The sequence below is a fragment of the Acanthochromis polyacanthus genome, chromosome 9 (assembly GCF_021347895.1).
Source record: "Acanthochromis polyacanthus isolate Apoly-LR-REF ecotype Palm Island chromosome 9, KAUST_Apoly_ChrSc, whole genome shotgun sequence".
NCBI classification, from domain to species: domain Eukaryota; kingdom Metazoa; phylum Chordata; class Actinopteri; family Pomacentridae; genus Acanthochromis; species Acanthochromis polyacanthus.
In genome coordinates, this window is record NC_067121.1 from 33,103,567 (window position 1) to 33,121,912 (window position 18,346).

Sequence of the window (18,346 nt, forward strand, 5' to 3'; positions counted from 1 at the left end):
GACACCCTGGACAGGTCGCCAGTCTGTCGCAGGGCTACATACACAGACGAACACTCACACTCACATTCACATCTACGGGCAATTTAGAGTACTCAATTAACCTCAGCATATTTTTGGACTGTGGGAGGAAGCCGGAGTACCCGGAGAAAACCCACGCATGCACAGGGAGAACATGCAAACTCCATGCAGAAAGATCCCAGGCCCACCCCGGGATTTGAACCAGGGATCTTCTTGCTGCAAGGCGAAAGTGCTAACCACTACGCCACTGAGCAGCCCCTATTATATATACAATTGAGTAAAATTGAAATTGAAAGTAATTTATAAAGATATTGTAGTAAACCTGCTGACATGCCATAAATCCACCCCTGACTCACACACTACTTTATATTAAATAACTCAGAAAGCCTTGGAGTCTTCCAGTCTTTTATTCAGGAGGAAATGACATCATGTGGAGCAGGTCATGTGATCTGGAATTAACACACTGTTTTTCTTTTTGTAATGGCTAATTTCTCGAAGACAGATACAATTTGTTATTTCCCAAATTAAATTTTATATATTGCCAAAAAATAAATATCTGTCATAATTATCTCAACTTAATAAAAAAGAACACAATCAAAACAGTTTTTAAATAAGCTCATTTTATTATTGTTTAGCAAATTAGAAGGTAGTTTTTATTAAATTCAGATGGTTATTTAGTTGACATTTTAGTGATATCCAGTCATATTTTATTAATAGATTATTGTTTCCATTATAAATAATTATGGAATTTGTAAAGACATGATCACATTGAACTTTTTTTTTTAACTTTTAATAAAAATGTATGTACGATATATCCCATGGACTTCAAAAATCCCTCAATTATATATTAACCCTTATACATTTATTACTGGCAGATATAAGGATTTAATGTTGCCAGTTGTTGTTGACACGTGGTAGTATCTTGAGAACCTGAATTAATGTTACAAAATAAACAGTAAATGTATATATATCAAGTTAAGTTAGTGAATGTTTAAATAACTTCTATAAGGGCCTATTCTATCAAATTACAAAAACAGTCTTCACATAGTTCTAGAGGTACTGGTCTAACCTTGCATGCTGTTTTAGTTTTATTTGCTCAGTTTTTGAGATTTTTTCTGCTGGGATTTCTTCCTCTCTCCCAAAAACAGTGGACACTAATTGATTTTATTTTATGATAAGACATTAATAAGTGACATTTAAATAACTCAGTGGTATTCAGTTACAGTGGAGAATTTCCTACAAACCTCACTGTGGAACATTTTGATAATTTTTCATTGTAACTCCAATGATTTCATGTTATAGCTCTCTGGTAGACGAACCATGTGGTGCCTCCACTCTTGTTTGTCAGTGACCTCTAACGTAGTTTTGCATTCACTGGTCAGCAGATAAACGGCACCAACTGCGTCTTTTTTCACTGCTTTAACCTTTAGACATAATTTAGATTCATTTATAATAATTCATCTCCACTATACTCTGATTGCAGCAAAAATCTGAAGTACTGATATGTCAAAACCTGCTTAAATGAAAGTTAAATTAAAAGTAAGACAAGATTGTTCTCGGGGTCAGTGGTGGAATGTAGCCAAGTACTATACTTAAGTACAATTAAACACTAATTTAAGACACTTAGACTTTACCTGTGTATTTTAATTTTGGGTAACTTTCTCCGTCTACCACACCACATCTCAGATGCCGAAAATTTATACTCTATTACAAATTTTCATATCTTTCCTGTATCTCTAATTTGAGTGAATCTGAAGTTGGTTTTATTAGAAAGACAACTTTATTTGTTGAGAAAATTCTCCATTTTAAAAAAGCAACGACTTCAGTTTATATTACATGATTCACAAAGCTGAAAAAAATAATTGTTTTTATGAGCCAATGAAAACTTGAATGATGCATACAGTAGATTAATCTACCAAACAGAACGTAAAGTAGCTAAAATTAGTTCAGCATTTAACATCTACAGCAGTAAAATACAATGTACTCACACATACATGCAGCAGTAACGTTCATCAAGGAGCATCGTATTAAATAGTTAATGGGCCGATTTCTATGCAGATAAAAATGAGTAGTTATACTTTTGATACTTTAAGTAATCTTTTCTGATAATGCTTATGTGAGGTTTTGAATGCCAGAGTTTTACTTGAGTCTTTTGATGTTGTGGTATTGTTACATTTACTTGTGGTGGCTCATTTTTCTTAAATACTACCAATCTTAAGTTAATAATGCAACATTTTTCTTCTGATTCTGTAGACCTACACGGGCTCAGTGCTGGTGGCAGTGAATCCATACAAGGATTATCCAATATATTCAAATGACCAGGTAAGGCCATTCACAGCCAGATCAAGATTCCTCATAGATGTGCGTTAACTCTAGATTGTTGTAACTTAAACTATGTGCAGAAGACGAGCTGAATCATTTATTTAAATATCACACTTCATGGATGTATCCTGTTGCCCTTCAGGTGAGGTTATACCAAGGTCGGAAGCTTGGGGAGCTTCCTCCACACATCTTCGCCATCGCAGAATCCTGCTACTTCAACATGACTCGTAATCTCAGAAACCAGTGCTGCATCATCAGGTGGTAGATTGTTGGCTTCCTTCTTCATAGAATTGAATGGAATAACTGTCCACACAAATACTCATGAATTTGTCTCTTCCAGTGGGGAGTCTGGAGCAGGGAAGACAGAGAGCAGTAAACTAATCCTGCAGTACTTGGCAGCAGTCAGTGGTGAACTCTCTGAGCAGCATATTGAAAAGCAAATTCTGGAGTCCAACCCAATTCTTGAAGGTACAACATCAGAGCCCTACATCCGTTAGCAGCCATCCTCACCAGGAACAAACAATAACTGCCTTTGGCTTCATTTGCAGCTTTTGGAAATGCAAAAACCATCCGCAATGACAACTCCAGTCGCTTTGGGAAGTACCTGGAGATCTTCTTCAACAAGGATGGAGTGATTGAAGGTGCTCGCGTGGAGCAATATCTTCTGGAGAAGTCTCGCGTCTGCCATCAGGTGAGGCTGTTCAAACAAACCTGGTTGTTATTTCTACAACGGGCAGGTCTTTACTGTCAGCCTGTAAAACACAGAACACTATCTGCCACAGGTTTGTTTACACACAGTATGTGTATTGTTACTGTTTTAATGGGTTTTCTCAGTGTCATCTCTATCAGTAACTGTGCCAAGGAGCAAAAACCCAGAAGCCAGATAAAACATTGGGAGTGCATTCGTCAACAGCTATAGTTTATCTTCTTGTATCAACCATAATTAACATTTCCTTCTCCAGGCTCTGGAGGAGCGAAACTACCACATCTTCTACTGCATGCTGGCAGGAATCACAGCAGAGGAGAAGAAAAATCTGAGCCTCGGAAACGCCAAGGAATATAAATTCCTTACTAAGGTACAACAATACCGATCAGGAAGTCATTTTAATACTTTTACTAAAACATGTAATATACTGTCCACCTATTGCCATCACAAAATAATTTTGTTTCCTGGGTTCTTCAGGGTGACTGCATTCTGTGTGAAGGCAGGGACGATGCTAAAGACTACGACCGCATTCGTTCTGCTCTGAAAGTCCTGACTTTCTCAGAAAACCAGCATCAGAAAATCCTCAGGCTGCTCGCAGCCATCTTACATCTGGGAAACGTGTCCTTTGAGGGTCAGTTTGCATAATTTAGAAGTATTGGAATGATTTGCACTACATACTGCATACTTACAGACTGTATGACCAGTTAGTTACTTCATTAAATTCCACAACTGGATGGGATATCGTACATTTATTTATTCCCAGTAATAAAATTTCATAGGATTGCTTTTAGTAACTGTTGTGGATCTGATCTTGTGTTCCCGTCAGCCACCACTGAGAATAACCTGGAAACCAGTGACGTTAGCAAATCCAAACATTTCAGTGTTGCAGCGTCTCTACTGGAGGTAAGTTTTCTTCTCTATTAACAGATCATACGTGCTTCAGTTTTAAATTACACCGATTGCGTTTTTTTTCATGTTTTGCTTTCTGCAGGTCCCAAAATCTTCTCTGGCGGCGAGTTTGACCCATCGCTCCTTTATGACCAACAAGGAAAGAGTGACTAAACCCCTGAACTCCGAGCAGGCATCTGACTGCAGAGACGCCTTGGTCAAGGTAAGAACAATGAAATACTGACAGTAAATCAAAGCGTTTCCTGATTGGATTTTGACCCGCAACATCAGGAGTATAACCCTATAAATGTGTTATACTGCATTTTATAGGGACACATTCCACTAAAGCCCTGTCAGAACATGAGGTGATCTGTAACCTTTGACTGGAGAGAATCATTTAGTGCTAAGCAGAGTTACTTAGTTTGATCCTCAGTTTAGTTTAACTGAATGCTTGTGCTTAGAAAACCTCATTCAAATGTAACTGCTTGCTGTTTTTCTCAGGCAATCTACAATAAGCTTTTCATGTGGATCTCTACGAAAGTCAACGGTGTCATCTATAAGAAGCTGACCAAAAACCCCAAAAAGTCCTACCTGTCCATTGGCCTGCTTGATATCTTTGGCTTTGAGAACTTTGAAATAAACAGGTCAGGGGCTTTCTCTGCACATCCTACCACCTGCCCGTATCAAAACCCAACTCTAACGGCTACATTCTATTCTTTTTTTTTTGCAGTTTTGAGCAGCTTTGCATTAATTTTGCTAATGAGAAGCTGCAGCAGTTCTTCGTGAGCCACATCTTCAAGCTGGAGCAGGAGGAGTACCTGAAAGAGGGCATTGTGTGGAATAACATCAAGTTCAGCGACAATCAGAACATCCTTGACCTTCTGGCTGGGAAACCCTGCAACCTGCTGGCTCTGATTGACGAAGAGAGCCATTTTCCAAAGGTACGGCTCTATTGTGGTGCTTCGCGATTAGTAGCATTCATCTGCCACAGAAGTAAATATGTTTTTCTTTCTTGGGTTTTAGGGTTCAGATTCCACTCTGCTCCAAAAGGTGAACGTGCAACACAAAGGAAGCAAGGTCTACATTCCCTCAAAGACTGAACACGACACAGATTTTGGGATTCGCCACTTTGCAGGCGCAGTTCACTACGACTGCAATGGTACGCAAACAAACTGCAGGTCAAATGATAACTGGTGGAGAGTGTTCTGGAATATATTTATGTTTTCTGTTTGTTTGTTAAGGGTTCCTGGAAAAAAACAGAGATGCTGTCAGTGATGACATCATCAAGATGGTGGAGATGTCCACCAATGAGCTGCTGCATCAGATATTCGAGAACGAACTCTCAAACGGTGTGCCAAAAATGGCTAACAACAAGAAGATCATCATGACACCCAAGAGCTCTTACCGGGTACCAAACTATAAACTCATTTCTGACCAACCTTCATTCTCTAATCAGTGTGCAAAATAGTCTTACCCCACAGATACTTCATCTTTTCATGCAGAAAAATCTGTTTGAACATGCTTTTCGTTTGATTTAAAGTAGATAACACTGATACTGACTGTGATGTTGTTGTATTGATGACTTGCCGTCATTTCTTCTTTTTCTTCTGCCTTCACAGACAAAGACTGACAAACGTAAACAAATGCCGACACTGAGCGGTCAGTTCCGTCAGTCTCTGGACTCCCTCATGAAGGCTCTGTCTGCCTGCCAGCCTTACTTCATCCGCTGCTTCAAACCCAACAACGACAAGCAGTCTGAGGTGAATGAGCAGCTACAGTAACAGTACATGGCCGGAACAATATGCACTGAGCAGTCATATGTAACAAATAGATTAGATAAAGGTTGAGGCAAAGACCTACTGGAATGAAAACGTTTCCCCTAAACTATGTTGCTTCCTGGCATTTGTTTATTTTTCCTTTTGGCTGAAAAACACAGATGTAATTTTTACTACTGGGCTTTCGCTCTTTATCATTAGCCTTTGAACTGAATAAATAAAGATCTCTTCCAGTCTTGTGCCATAAAATCAACAGCGTAAGCTTCCTGGAAGTAGGAGATGAGAACACACAGTGCAAAGTACAGTGCTGTGGTAGGAACTGGGGAGATTTTCTAACCCTTTTAATTTAGATTGTTTTTTACTTGACTGTATTTTGTATTTAATGGTCACTTCACTACTTTAATGCATATGGAAATATCTCAGTAACTATCAGTAACGCTTGTTGTGAAATTTTGAACAAATTTTCATAATCTATCAAGGCAAGTCAAGTCCGTTTGTTTATATAGCACGTTTAAACACAATAAAGTGCTGCAAAACAGATAAATACAACCATTAATGCTCATAAAAGGCAATTAAGTCAAAGAGAACACCACCAATTTTGATCTTGCTTTCAAACTTTTGGTCTGTAATTTGTATTTGTTGTCCCCTTAAGATGCATAAAAATTTTAATAATATTTCAATTCAATTCCAAAGACTTTATTTATCCCTTGGGGGCAATTCAAAGCACATAGAGCAGTTGGATTAACAAATGCATAATGAAGGAGCAGGTGGATTGAATGCAAATATATACTGGTATACAAATATATAAATATAACTATCAGCTTTATCTGTACATTATGTGACACATGTCCAATTGTTAGCATGCTAGACAAGACAAGACATCAATGGAAGACGACTGTAGCACCACAGTAACTCTGATCTGTTGTCCTCCAGCTGTTTGACAGGGAGCTGTGCATGCGTCAGCTCCGATACTCCGGCATGATGGATACCGTCCGTATCCGTAAACTGGGATATCCAGTTCAACACACCTTTAAGGACTTCCTGAGTCGCTACCGGGTGCTGCTGAACACAACCATCTGTAACCCCAAAACTGTTAAGTCAACATTTACTCTGAAAATTGTCGTCTGCTGGCTTTTATAAATTCAGTATCATATTTGTGGAACCCGGGATGCTGCTGCTGCTGTAAATGTCACTGTCAATCTTTTTGTCTTCCCTCTTGAGGAGCTGACGCCCTCATTAGCCTCTCCTCAGCACTTTTCTCATGAATGCTTTACTGCCTCTCCAGAAAACAGCTGCGGCCTGTTGTGAAGCCATCTGCAAGGCGGCGATTACAGGAGAGGACAAGTGGAAAATAGGCAGAAATAAAATTTTCCTGAAGGTGCAGAAAACTTGTAATTCACCACATGTTGTATCTCTTTTCTCATGACACAAAATGGAATGACGTGACAGAACATCACTAGAATCAGTACATTAAACCAGACATTATGTTGTCTGTCAGATGTTAAAGTATCCCTTCATGGTACACTTGACTATGATTTAGCTGCTTTGATTTGGATGACATTAATCTATATGGAATTTGACTGAGTCTATTTTTTGTCCATTTTATTTCAGGACTCCCATGATGCTGTCCTGGAGCGGCTGAGGGAAACGGAGCTCAGCAGGGTTGCCACGGTGATCCAGAGGGTCATGATGATGCGCAAAGACAGGTGCTGTTTCTAAGAAAGTGAAAATCAAGAATTGAAATTTTAAAGCGTCATGGTTGAAGTTTGTGATCACAAACTGGTGGTTTTATTTGGATGCACACGTGTCAATAAAATAAAACTGATGCTGTGATACTTGTTATCACAGGTAGGGATAGTACCAACAGATAACATGTAGTGTCCTTAGAGAAACAGATAGATATTTTTTTTATGTATTTATTGTCCTCATGAGGAAAACCAACTTCGAAAGTGGACCCGTCAAGTGGTGTTTAAAAGTTTGAGAACCAGTTAGAATTTTCCTTAATTCTGCATAAATAAGACTGAAAAAGTCATCAGATTTATACATTCTGTGAAAATGTGAGGTTATTTCAACAAGAACTGCCAAAATTATTGGCCTGCGCACTGATGTCAAATTCTTTGGGACACCCTGTACATTCTCTAGTAGAGCTAAGAACAAATCCAATCAACGTAAGTGTTCCAGGTTAAAGTGCTATCAATGGGAGCACAAAGATCATACGAAGGCTGACCTTATATCATTGGCTAGTTATATAAAACACAGTATTACATGAGAGGTAGTGGATAGTGGTTGATTCTGGACAATGTTCAGTTATTTTACTTCAGCTTTTTTTTTTTTTTTTTATTTAGAGAGTCTTTCCTGAGGAAGCGGAGGGCGGCTGTGGTGTTACAGAAGCACTGGAGGGGTTACAGAGTGCGGCAAGTGCAAAGAAAGGTTTGATGCTCGAACTTTTATAGAAGTCAGGGCTTTTAGCTGGCATGACAATTACACTTTGTTTAAGATAGATTTTATCAGTGGCCTTGTGCTTTGTTTTGGATTTTGCTCCAACTAGGTTAAGCGTGGCTTTGACCGTCTGACATCAATGATCCGAAGTCGGCAGCTTCAGTTACAGTACCAGAGACAGCGAGCAGCAGCGCTCACCATCCAGACCCAGGCATGTACTCTAAATACTACAGTTTACATTAAACTATAGTGTCTTTATCCAAAAAGTGCAGTGCAATATGTTTATTATGTAGCAACTGTGTACTTCATATTCTTTGATGTATTGAAAAGCTTCAGTGTATTTTAGTGTTTTACAGTGAACTTAAATGAACATGCATTTTACATATATAAGGAAATCAAATTATTAAAATGTTAATGTGTTTTCAGTGCAAGTCATTCCTAATTTATTACATTTTTATTATAAACTGCACTGATCAACTGGATGTAGGTACGAGGTTACCAGGCAAGAAAGGTATTTAAGGAGAAGAGGGAGGCCCTCCATTTACACCTAAAGGAGGAGGAGGAGGACATTGCCTCGGAGCTTCAACGGGAACTGGAAGATATCGCCGACTCACAGAGGAGTCAGGAGGAATCGGAGTCCTCATCTGAAAGTGATTCGTCCTCTGGACACGATTCAGAGGATGGCACACGTCCTTTACAGCTCTCACCTCCTGTAATAGTGGTGGAACCTGTATCTGAAGAAGAGGTTAGTCGATAATTCAGTCGTCTTATCGTGCGATTTATTTTATTCAACATCTCATATAAACTTTGTTTTCACTGCACAGAACATGTCAGGGCAGGAAGAGGAAACCTCTTTTGACACCTCAGAGCTGCTGGAAGCCATTTCTCAAGCCTCAGCGACGCCCAGCCCTTCACTGAACGAGGACGAGGATGAGGATGAGGATGAAGACGAGTTTGATGATGAAAGTGACGAGTTTTCATTCTACACGTTCAGCATCCTTCACTTCCAGGACGCTAATCACAAGCACATCAACCAGAGACTCAAGAAGCCCCTCCTGAGACACGATGATGAGTCTGATGAACTGGTGAGAGGATAGAAATTTTAAAAACTGGGGAGTTTTTAGGGCCAATGCTGATGTCAATTATTGATAATCCAGAAAGACTGACAACCGATACTTGGAACTGATATACATGAAATGTAATGTTTTAATAGCAGGTGAAAGCAGAGAACCTGTCATTCATAACTAGGCTTCTTTATTAATAAGGGTGACTATAATTGAATATGTACAATAGGAAGACACCCTCTCCTGTTTGTGTGGATTCAGCTGAGATTGAGCTTGTCTCCTGCAGTTACATCTACTGTTTTTCTCTATGTTCTTAATCTTTCTATCACTTTTATTCTCCACTGAAGTCCAGATCTTAAAACATTATTAATTACTCTCCAAAGTAGTTTAAATGGATAACCATGACCTGGATGAATGAGAACCTACACAGACATTATTAATTACTGTTTTCCAGACTCTGTTTCAGGTTAATCCGTCTCTGCCTTAGCTACATTGAGAGAAGCTAATTTCCTGGTTTGAGTTTTTGCCATCTCTGCTTGAGACGTTTCTGAGACAGCAGAGTGACTATTTTAAATGCTGAAGTAGTGCATTTAATTTCTCAAAAATCGGTCAAGAAAAATCCAGATAATCAGAAAAATGCCACGATAATCAGCCAGACCAATCAGCAGTCGATCCCTCCAAAAAAAACTCTCTTACTGTAAATTCCAAATATTTCTATCTCACTCTTAAATTTTCCTCCCACTCTTCCAGGCGTGTCTCACTATATGGTGGATTATTCTGCGTTTCATGGAGGACATACTAGAGCCAAAATCAACAGACGCGATATCTCAGGCATCGGGCACCATGAGCCATCTGGCGCCTCAGAAGCAGGGCAGGAGGCTGAGCAGCCTGGTGGGACTGGACCAGGTAAACCAGAACAAAAATCAGATTTCCTCATGCTGTGTAGTGAAAACTGCAAAAAAAAAAAAAAAAAAAGTAAAATTTTGAACGACAAGGTACGACTATAACTCTAATTATCACCATTTCTGAACAGAAAATACTGAGAAGAAACAAGAAAAAGTTTGAAAGTGGAAACAGAAAACCCTCAACAATTTTCGAGGAGGTATTCATCATTCGATCTTTATTTCTGGTTTGATTGATAATATGTACTGTATGATAACTGTTTTCATTCCCGTCTTGTTAACAGCCAGATAACCTGACAGAAGACGAGGACGTTATGATCGGGGAGGGTCCGACGCTGCATCGACAGCTAACCCAACTAGAAAAACTCCACATTATCGTTGGATATGCTATGTCGAGACCAGGCATTCGGTAAGTATGTCAAGAATGAAGAATTTGAATGAATTTTTTTGCATAGAATCCAGATGTAATGTTTGGTTTCTCCTGCTTTCCCTACCAGGGATGAGATCTACTGCCAGATCTGTAAGCAGCTAGTGAACAATCGCAACAGAAGGAGTCGTTGGCTCGGATGGACTCTCCTCTCCGTCTGTCTTGGGATCTTCCCTCCGACAAACCTGTTCTTGAAGGTCAGTCTACAGCAGAGGGTTTCAAAGTGGGAGATGGGCTGAAATGTGTGCAGTGCTTACATCTTGCACCATTATCTTACTTTTTATGTGACATCTTGCTGCCAAATGATTCGCTGATATACCTCTGACTTTTGGGAATCTAGTCTTGTCCTTTCCAGCAGGCCTTCTTAATCTATTTGTGTAGTCTAAAGTTATCTCAAACAGCAATATTAGGTTACGAGGAGTGTCTATGGGATCATTATTCTGTCAGCATCCAGTAAAATTAAGCAAAATGAAGCAAGTGAAGTAAATAGGGGTGAAAAGGCGCCAGTTTTTGCAGCTTTGTCTCAGGGTCAACCCACAATCTCTGTAAACCTCTGGTCCACAGGAAGTCACTCAGTAATCCCAGTTTGTAGTCGAAGGCTTGTGCTCCTGTTTCCTCTCAACTATCTGTTTATCACTGTTTAGAATAGCATTGTCTCTTATCATAAATAATCACACAAGAACGATAAATAGATACATCTAGTTCACACCCACCTGGTGAGTTGATATACCAAAAACAGTAAAATAAGATCAGATGAAAAACGCTGGCTAAACACTGTAGAATGCGAATGAACAAAGTCGCTACAAATATCCGCTGATTACAGAATGAACCGTGGCTTATTGCACACTGTCTGTCTGGATCGTCTTCAGTAAATTGAGAGTTAGGTACATGCAGTGTAACACTCACCACGTCTGCTTAGATGTGATTCACTATGTATTTCATTATGTAGATGGAGAGGAATTCTGTGTGTACAGAACAATTATGTGTAACTTTGTTAAATGCAAATTAGAGAAAGAGACTGAAAACGTATTAAATTTCGCTCTCAAATTCCACAGATGTCTGCTGCTTTAGTCTGCCATCTGTTGTGTGAAGATACAGACAGGTGATAAATTAGAGGAAAACCCAATATAAAGTGTCTTAGAAGGTGTTGAACCACCATGTGCTGTTGGAATAATTAGCCTTTAGCATTCATTCTCCAAGAACCATTCTTCCAGAAGATATTTGCTCACCTCATTGATGATGGTGGTGGAAAGCATTGTCGAACACATCGGTGAAAAATGATTCTTCTGACCATCTCGTATTTTGCATTCATCTTCTAATGAGGGCTTTATATACTGCAGCCCTTCTATAATATTCCTCTCAGTGTAGCTGATGACAAGCTGTTCTTGCTGACTGTTTGATGATGTCTTGCATTGACATTCTCAGTCCTTCTGTTCACTTTCCATTTTGCCTTACATATTGCTGTTGACCACAATTTCCAGCTCTGTCTGCAGATGTCTTTATCAAAGATCTAAATGCGGTTGTCTGTTCCTATTGAAGCCAGCTGAGCAGTCTTTGTGGCTGAAGCTCCTGCCATCTATGCCTCAACAACGAACCCTCTTTCAGAATCACTTAGACCTTTTTCTGCTTGAAATATCAACAAGGGTGTTGATTGCTTCGTCTGAACTTGCTGTATTTTTCCACTCATTTATTTAAAAAGGTTAAGTTGTTGCTACTCTACCAACATCCAACATCCAGTCTATCACTGAAAACTTGATCAATATCTGCATTCTCAGTAAATTAGACAGTTCTTGTGTTCGTTTGACTGAGATGCGTGTCATATTCTGATACAGTTTTGGTTCCAGGAGACCCAACATACCGTCTATGCTGATTTTCTTCCTTCCATTTCTAATTTAGTCAGATATCACCGTGTTTACTTTTTCCTTTTCTCCTCTCTTCCACAGTGTTTGGAGAAGTTTATCAGCAAAGGGCCGAGGGCTTACAGAGAGTACTGTTCTAATCGCCTACAGCGTATCGTAGCCAATGGAGAAAGGAAGGAGTTACCATGCTGGGTAGAACTACAGGTGAAAACATTAAATCGGCTCTGTTGTGGTCTTAATTTTACTTGGTTATTTTGAAGATAGGAACAGGAATTTGTTGGTCAGGATTTTAGTTGGAAACAAAGGATTTTCTGTGGTCATTACAACAACTGTTCCTCTGTCCACACTGACAGGCTGCCAAGACCAAGGCGCCCATAGATGCGTCTGTGACTCTAATGGATGGTCATAGTATCGATTTACCTCTGGACTCAGCCTCCACCTCCTTTGAAGTCTGCCAAGCTGTGGCCAAACAGATTGGTCTCAAAGACACCTACGGATTCTCCCTGTATATCAGCCTCTATGAGAAGGTAAGTGCTGGCTTCTCTTTTTAAGCTCTGCTGCTTCTGAATCTAGTTTCAGAACGTTGATGAATCAGTGCTAAAATCCAGGATGGAAAGGTTGTAGTCAGCCACCTGGTCTTTTGTCTCCAGATGTGGTCTCTGAACAGCCATGAGAGGCATGTGTTGGATGCAGTTTCTCAGTGCGAGCAGGAGATGAGGAGGCAGAACAGAGAGGAGAGGGACGCCCCCTGGAGGCTCTCCATCCGCAAGGAAATATTCGCTCCGTGGCACGACTGCTTCCTGGACCCAGTCAGCACAGATCTAATCTACAAGCAGGTTATCAAGGGACTCAAGAATGGAGACTACATCAGTGACAAGGTGAGGCTCTGGAAATGTCATGGTTTCTTATTTCCTGTATTGTTAGGAAAACAGCATTTGTCCAGCTTTATAGTATATTTTCCTTTCAAACACAGTTTATACAAGAAAACTGCCCGTCTCTATCAGCAAATAATAATACTGACCCTCCATTTATTCCTTTTGGAACTCAAATTAAGACATATGATGTGGAAGTGTCAGCCATGATGAGAGCTGGTTGGATTCTTTAAATGCGAGGAAAAAAGTGTGTTTCCGTGCTTCCTGTCTTATCTCCTTTATCATAGGATACAGTGGTCCACCCTACACAAAGTTATCTTTTCCTGAATTCTTCTTCACATCTTTTCTTGACTTCATTGCGAGATCAAGGAAAAGTGTTTGGAAAAAGACATGGGATGTAATTTTTTTTTGTTTCATTCCACCACAACTTAGGTTGCCACCTGCCAGTCTGTTTATGAATTTTGAGATTGCTAGACTTTAGAAACTGTTGCAGTCAGTAATTTTATGAGAGCAAAAGAAAACAAATGACTGTGTATAGTGGGATAAAGTGGGACCTTTAGTGACAAACCCACAAAGAATTACCACACAACTGGGCAGCTCCATTTAGCTCTTGGAGGTATTTTTCAGCAGCTGACAGAAAGACACAGTTATCTACAAGTTAATATATATTTAGTGAAATATATAGCAGAACTAATTCAGCTGGGATAGACTTCAGCCACACCGTGACCCTGATGAGGATTAAGCGGTTTATAGATGATGGATGGTTGGATGGATGGATGGATGGATATCTAATGTTAATGGGTATCATTTTCTGCTCTTTCTTTTTCTGAGATCCACTATTACTTACTTGTAGGCAGCATCAGTGCACCATTTCTTATGCGGCATGTTAAATTCTATCAATGTCAAATCCAAAGTAAGCAAAATAAATAAACCAGTCTTTTTCAAAATTGTACCTAATGAAAGTCTGTTGCGTCTCTCAGGAGGATGAATGCATCCAGCTGGCAGCGATGCATTATTACATCCAGTTTGGCTCAGAATACGCCAGAGACAAGGTCCAGAGTGTGGTGGAGGAGTGCATCCCCACCCACCTGATTGAGAACAAATCTATGACAACATGGATCCAACTCATCAGCTCACCGCTCCTACAGGTAAAAGACAAAAGAAGCTGCTGTATGTGCTTCATGAACAACCTAAAGCAAAATGTATGATGTTAGGCACAGTTCCTGTTTTTGAGTATTTAATTATTTCCTGGTTTATTTCAATGTCACATGAGGACAATAATGGGGAAGAACCTAATGTTTGCAGTCTGATCTTGCAGGGGCCTTATGCCAGGGAGACACAGGGAAGAGACAGAGTGAAAGGACAACTGGTGGAAATGGCCCGACAGAAATGGACGCTCGACTTCTCCAAGTTTTTTGAAGTTACAGTGATGTCTGGTCAGTGAACATACAGCTTTTTTTGACTTTCAGAATGTTTTTTACTCCGCCAAAGAGTCAGAGCCTCGGTGGAGTTATGTGACGATCAGCGTTGGTTTGTCTGTCTGTCCATCTGTTAACAACATTACTCAAATACGGAAAAACGGATTTGGATGAAATTTTCCTGGAAGGTTTGAGATGACACAAGGACCGACTGATTAGATTTTGGCAGTGATGCGGCTTTTGGTCTGGATCCACAGATTTGTTAAAGATTTCTGTATCATTGCAAAGTAGCGGCACAGCGTGGGAACAAGTAGAATTGCTTAAATTGTGGGGTGTTTCCGTGTCCCATCAATTCCCGCCGCACACTACATATTTAGGTCACATGATTTGGTATCCGTACATAACGCATACATGCATAACACACGCCTGTGCTCAGCTGAAGGTCATTTTGTCTGTGGGTACATCTATATGAAATGAACATATTCTATGTTGCCTGATTTCTGCCACAACTTTTTTCAAGATTCCCGCCTTCGAAAATGATACAATGACTGAGCAGCCTTGTTGGAGTACTGCGCTCTCTGAGTGCTTTTCTTGTTTGTTTGTTGTTGTTGTTTTGTCAGTCCCTTGGGATGTAATTATATTCATCTTTATGCTCTGTTACCTAAAGATGCTTTAGTTTTCACTTCATAAAGATGAGTTTTCACATTGTGAAAGAGTAAACTATGTAATCCTGCATCAGCTGTGTGTCACATGTAATACAATTAATATGTGAAATATAACTGTTTTGCCATACATTCTTCTGTATCCCTGTAAGATTCTTGTTTTGAAATTGCAATTATCAGTTGCTTTTTTGAGACATTTTTGTATATTTGTCCACAGGACCTCCTTTGCCCAGAAGCAGGTTTGTTGTTGCCGTAAACTGGAGTGACATCTTATTCATGGAGAGAAGAGATAAGAGGCTCCGTGAGATTCCTTACCTAGAGGTAAAGAAGGTCTCCATGATGAGGTGAGCATTCTTTCTTTAGTTCTTTCAATTTATGCCTTTACAAAATATTTTTACTTGTGCTTTTACAAGAATCTCTGATGTTTGTGTCTCCAGTGAGAACTATGTCGGCGCCCAGTATATGACTCTGACCACATCCAGAGGAGAGTTTGTCCTGAGATCTGGGGAAGCAAGAAACATGGCAGCAGTGATGGAGGAAAATGTGGAAGGGTTGAGACAGCGTTCAGTGTATGCACTGGCCCAGGAAGCCATTAAAACAGGTAAGAGACGACAGCGCATGAAGTATAGCGTAACAGCTTCTCACACAGAAAAACACTCATGTCTTTCTCTGCTTCTCCAGATGACCCCATGTTCCTGGTTTGTAAACGGGGTGACCTGCTGCTGGTAGAGAAAGATGAATCGTCACATGAGAGGGATTGGATCAGAGCTCGCAACGAGCGGACCGGTGACAGTGGTGCAATCTATAAGAGAATGATACAGTATCTGCCGACTCTTACCAAGCCCACAGATGAAATGCTGGTAGACTTTCCTTTACCTCTCATTTCCCCAAGATACACACTATATTGCAAGGTGCAAGAGAACAGCTGAAAACAATCTAGAATGAATATGATATCATTGAAAACCACAGAAGGCTGCACTTATGTATGCATATGAAGTAGTTTTAATGTGAGATTTTTTGCCTTTACAATAATGGATCCATCAGTATGCTGGTTCATGTGAGGCCGCCCTTGTGGTGTAACTAATGAAATGCTTTTGCCCTTGCAGGAACTGCTCAATCTGAGCCAGAGGAAACCTTTGGCCCCTGTAAATACACCTCTGGAGGAAGAAATAGTGGCTCCTGTTTCTTTGAAAGAGTTTGCATTTGAGTACTTCAGGTAACAAAGGAACTGTATTAAAGTCAGTTTGCAAAACTGCACTTCTCACACATGTCATATTCATCTAACAATAAGTTGATTGCCAGGTTGTTTTAAATCCTGCTAAGACCAAGAAAAAAGTAGCAAACAGGCCTCTTTCAGTGAGTGTCCTCCCTGTCACAGATCTACAGGTAAAGATGCTGGTCGTATGAAGGGGAACAGCAAGGAGAAACTGTGGGTGTCTTCCAGAGAACCTCTCAAACAGCCGCTGCTGAAGAGTCTGGCCCGTAAATCAGACCTCACCCACATGGCCTGCAATGCCTTCACTGATATCCTTTGAATAGTATGTTTCCCTGTTGCACATGAGGTCAATTTCATGGTTTGCTTCACAAATTTTCTTGTTAAAACCACAATTATGCGTACAGTAAATTAACTCCTGCGTGTTCCGCTGCCTACTCTAAATTGCCCGTATAGGTGTGAATGTGAGTGTGATTGTTTGTCTGTATATGTAGCCCTGTGACAGACTGGCGACCTGTCCAGGGTGTCCCCTGCCTTCGCCCGAGTCAGCTGGAATAGGCTCCAGCACCCCCCGCGACCCTAGTGAGGATAAAGCGGTGTATAGAGGATGAATGGATGGATGGATGGATGTTCCGCTGCCTCAGATTGACAGATTTCTGAAAATAAAGGCCGTTTTCGCCACATTAAAAGGTGTGTGTGATGTGTAGATTTAAAGGAAAGGGCCCTTCTGCCTGAAACGGGTAAAATGATCCTGTAAGATACAGATCCTGGTTTCAGCCCTTAACTTTCCCCTCCACCTATCATGAAGTACATGGGCGACTACCCCATCAAACAGATGCGCAGCCCGATGGAGCTGACTGACCTGATCTTTGGTCCAGCCACACAGCACCAAGAGCTGCAGGATGAGATCTACTGCCAGATTATGAAGCAGATGACCAGCAACAACAACAGGTGGGTCAATATCTACATTGCAGGAGTTTTTGTAACATAGTTGACAGGTATCATAGTTGACATTTTTTATGTTTTCAGGCCTAAAATCAACATGGCCGCCTATAACCAAGCACCACATGGCATTTTAACACAAAGATTCTTCTAAATATTATATATAGAATTGAGAAAAATTAAAATTGAAAGTTGGATCTGAAGATATTGTCGTAAACCTGTTGACATGTGATAAATCCACACTTGACTCACACACTACTTTATATTAAATAACTCAGAAAGCCTTGGAGTCTTTCCAGTCTTTTCTTCAGGAGGAAATGACATCATGTGGAGCAGGTCATGTGATCTGGAATTAACACACTTTCAGAGGTGTTTTTGTAATGGGGAACTTAATTGAAAGTGACTTCTCGGACACAGATCCAATTTGTTATTTTCCAGATAAAATTATATATATTGCCAAAAAGAATTATCTGTCATGATTATCTCAACTTAATAAAAAGCTAATAAATTAGTTTAAATAAATAATAAATTGTTTAGCTAATAAATTAATCTGGACGGTTATTTAGTTGACATTTTAGTGATATCCAGTCAATTTTATTAATAAGTGATTGTTTCCATAATAAATAATTCTGGAATTTGTAAAGACATGATCACAATGAACATAAACAGTTTTTTTTTTGCTTTTAATAAATATGTATGCAATATATATCCCATGGACTTCAAAAGTCCTTCAATTATATGCTGACCCGGGTGCTGCTTCAGTGTGTGTAATTGTATCTATGTTAAAAATCACAGAAAATCAGTGGCCAACACGTCCTTTAACTTCTTCCTCTCATCCT

General features: G+C 39.9%; 1 protein-coding gene across 1 annotated transcript in view; it reads left to right on the forward strand.

Moving 5' to 3' along the window:
* Positions 1–18,346, forward strand: part of LOC110951988 (unconventional myosin-VIIb-like) — a 29,207-nt gene that overhangs the window by 5,490 nt on the left and 5,371 nt on the right. Inside the window, exons 3-37 of the mRNA XM_022195293.2 lie at positions 2,272–2,340; positions 2,483–2,598; positions 2,681–2,808; positions 2,889–3,031; positions 3,303–3,416; positions 3,524–3,677; positions 3,873–3,949; positions 4,038–4,157; positions 4,436–4,578; positions 4,665–4,875; positions 4,958–5,093; positions 5,176–5,342; positions 5,554–5,694; positions 6,643–6,801; positions 6,995–7,087; positions 7,321–7,415; positions 8,055–8,139; positions 8,258–8,359; positions 8,636–8,893; positions 8,973–9,233; positions 9,963–10,118; positions 10,246–10,314; positions 10,399–10,523; positions 10,612–10,738; positions 12,485–12,604; positions 12,754–12,927; positions 13,051–13,278; positions 14,253–14,420; positions 14,591–14,708; positions 15,570–15,696; positions 15,790–15,953; positions 16,034–16,212; positions 16,459–16,568; positions 16,731–16,876; positions 17,363–17,516. Of these exons, the coding sequence (XP_022050985.2) occupies positions 2,272–2,340; positions 2,483–2,598; positions 2,681–2,808; positions 2,889–3,031; positions 3,303–3,416; positions 3,524–3,677; positions 3,873–3,949; positions 4,038–4,157; positions 4,436–4,578; positions 4,665–4,875; positions 4,958–5,093; positions 5,176–5,342; positions 5,554–5,694; positions 6,643–6,801; positions 6,995–7,087; positions 7,321–7,415; positions 8,055–8,139; positions 8,258–8,359; positions 8,636–8,893; positions 8,973–9,233; positions 9,963–10,118; positions 10,246–10,314; positions 10,399–10,523; positions 10,612–10,738; positions 12,485–12,604; positions 12,754–12,927; positions 13,051–13,278; positions 14,253–14,420; positions 14,591–14,708; positions 15,570–15,696; positions 15,790–15,953; positions 16,034–16,212; positions 16,459–16,568; positions 16,731–16,876; positions 17,363–17,516 (4,937 nt within the window). The remainder of the gene's footprint in view (positions 1–2,271; positions 2,341–2,482; positions 2,599–2,680; positions 2,809–2,888; positions 3,032–3,302; positions 3,417–3,523; positions 3,678–3,872; positions 3,950–4,037; positions 4,158–4,435; positions 4,579–4,664; positions 4,876–4,957; positions 5,094–5,175; positions 5,343–5,553; positions 5,695–6,642; positions 6,802–6,994; positions 7,088–7,320; positions 7,416–8,054; positions 8,140–8,257; positions 8,360–8,635; positions 8,894–8,972; positions 9,234–9,962; positions 10,119–10,245; positions 10,315–10,398; positions 10,524–10,611; positions 10,739–12,484; positions 12,605–12,753; positions 12,928–13,050; positions 13,279–14,252; positions 14,421–14,590; positions 14,709–15,569; positions 15,697–15,789; positions 15,954–16,033; positions 16,213–16,458; positions 16,569–16,730; positions 16,877–17,362; positions 17,517–18,346) is intronic.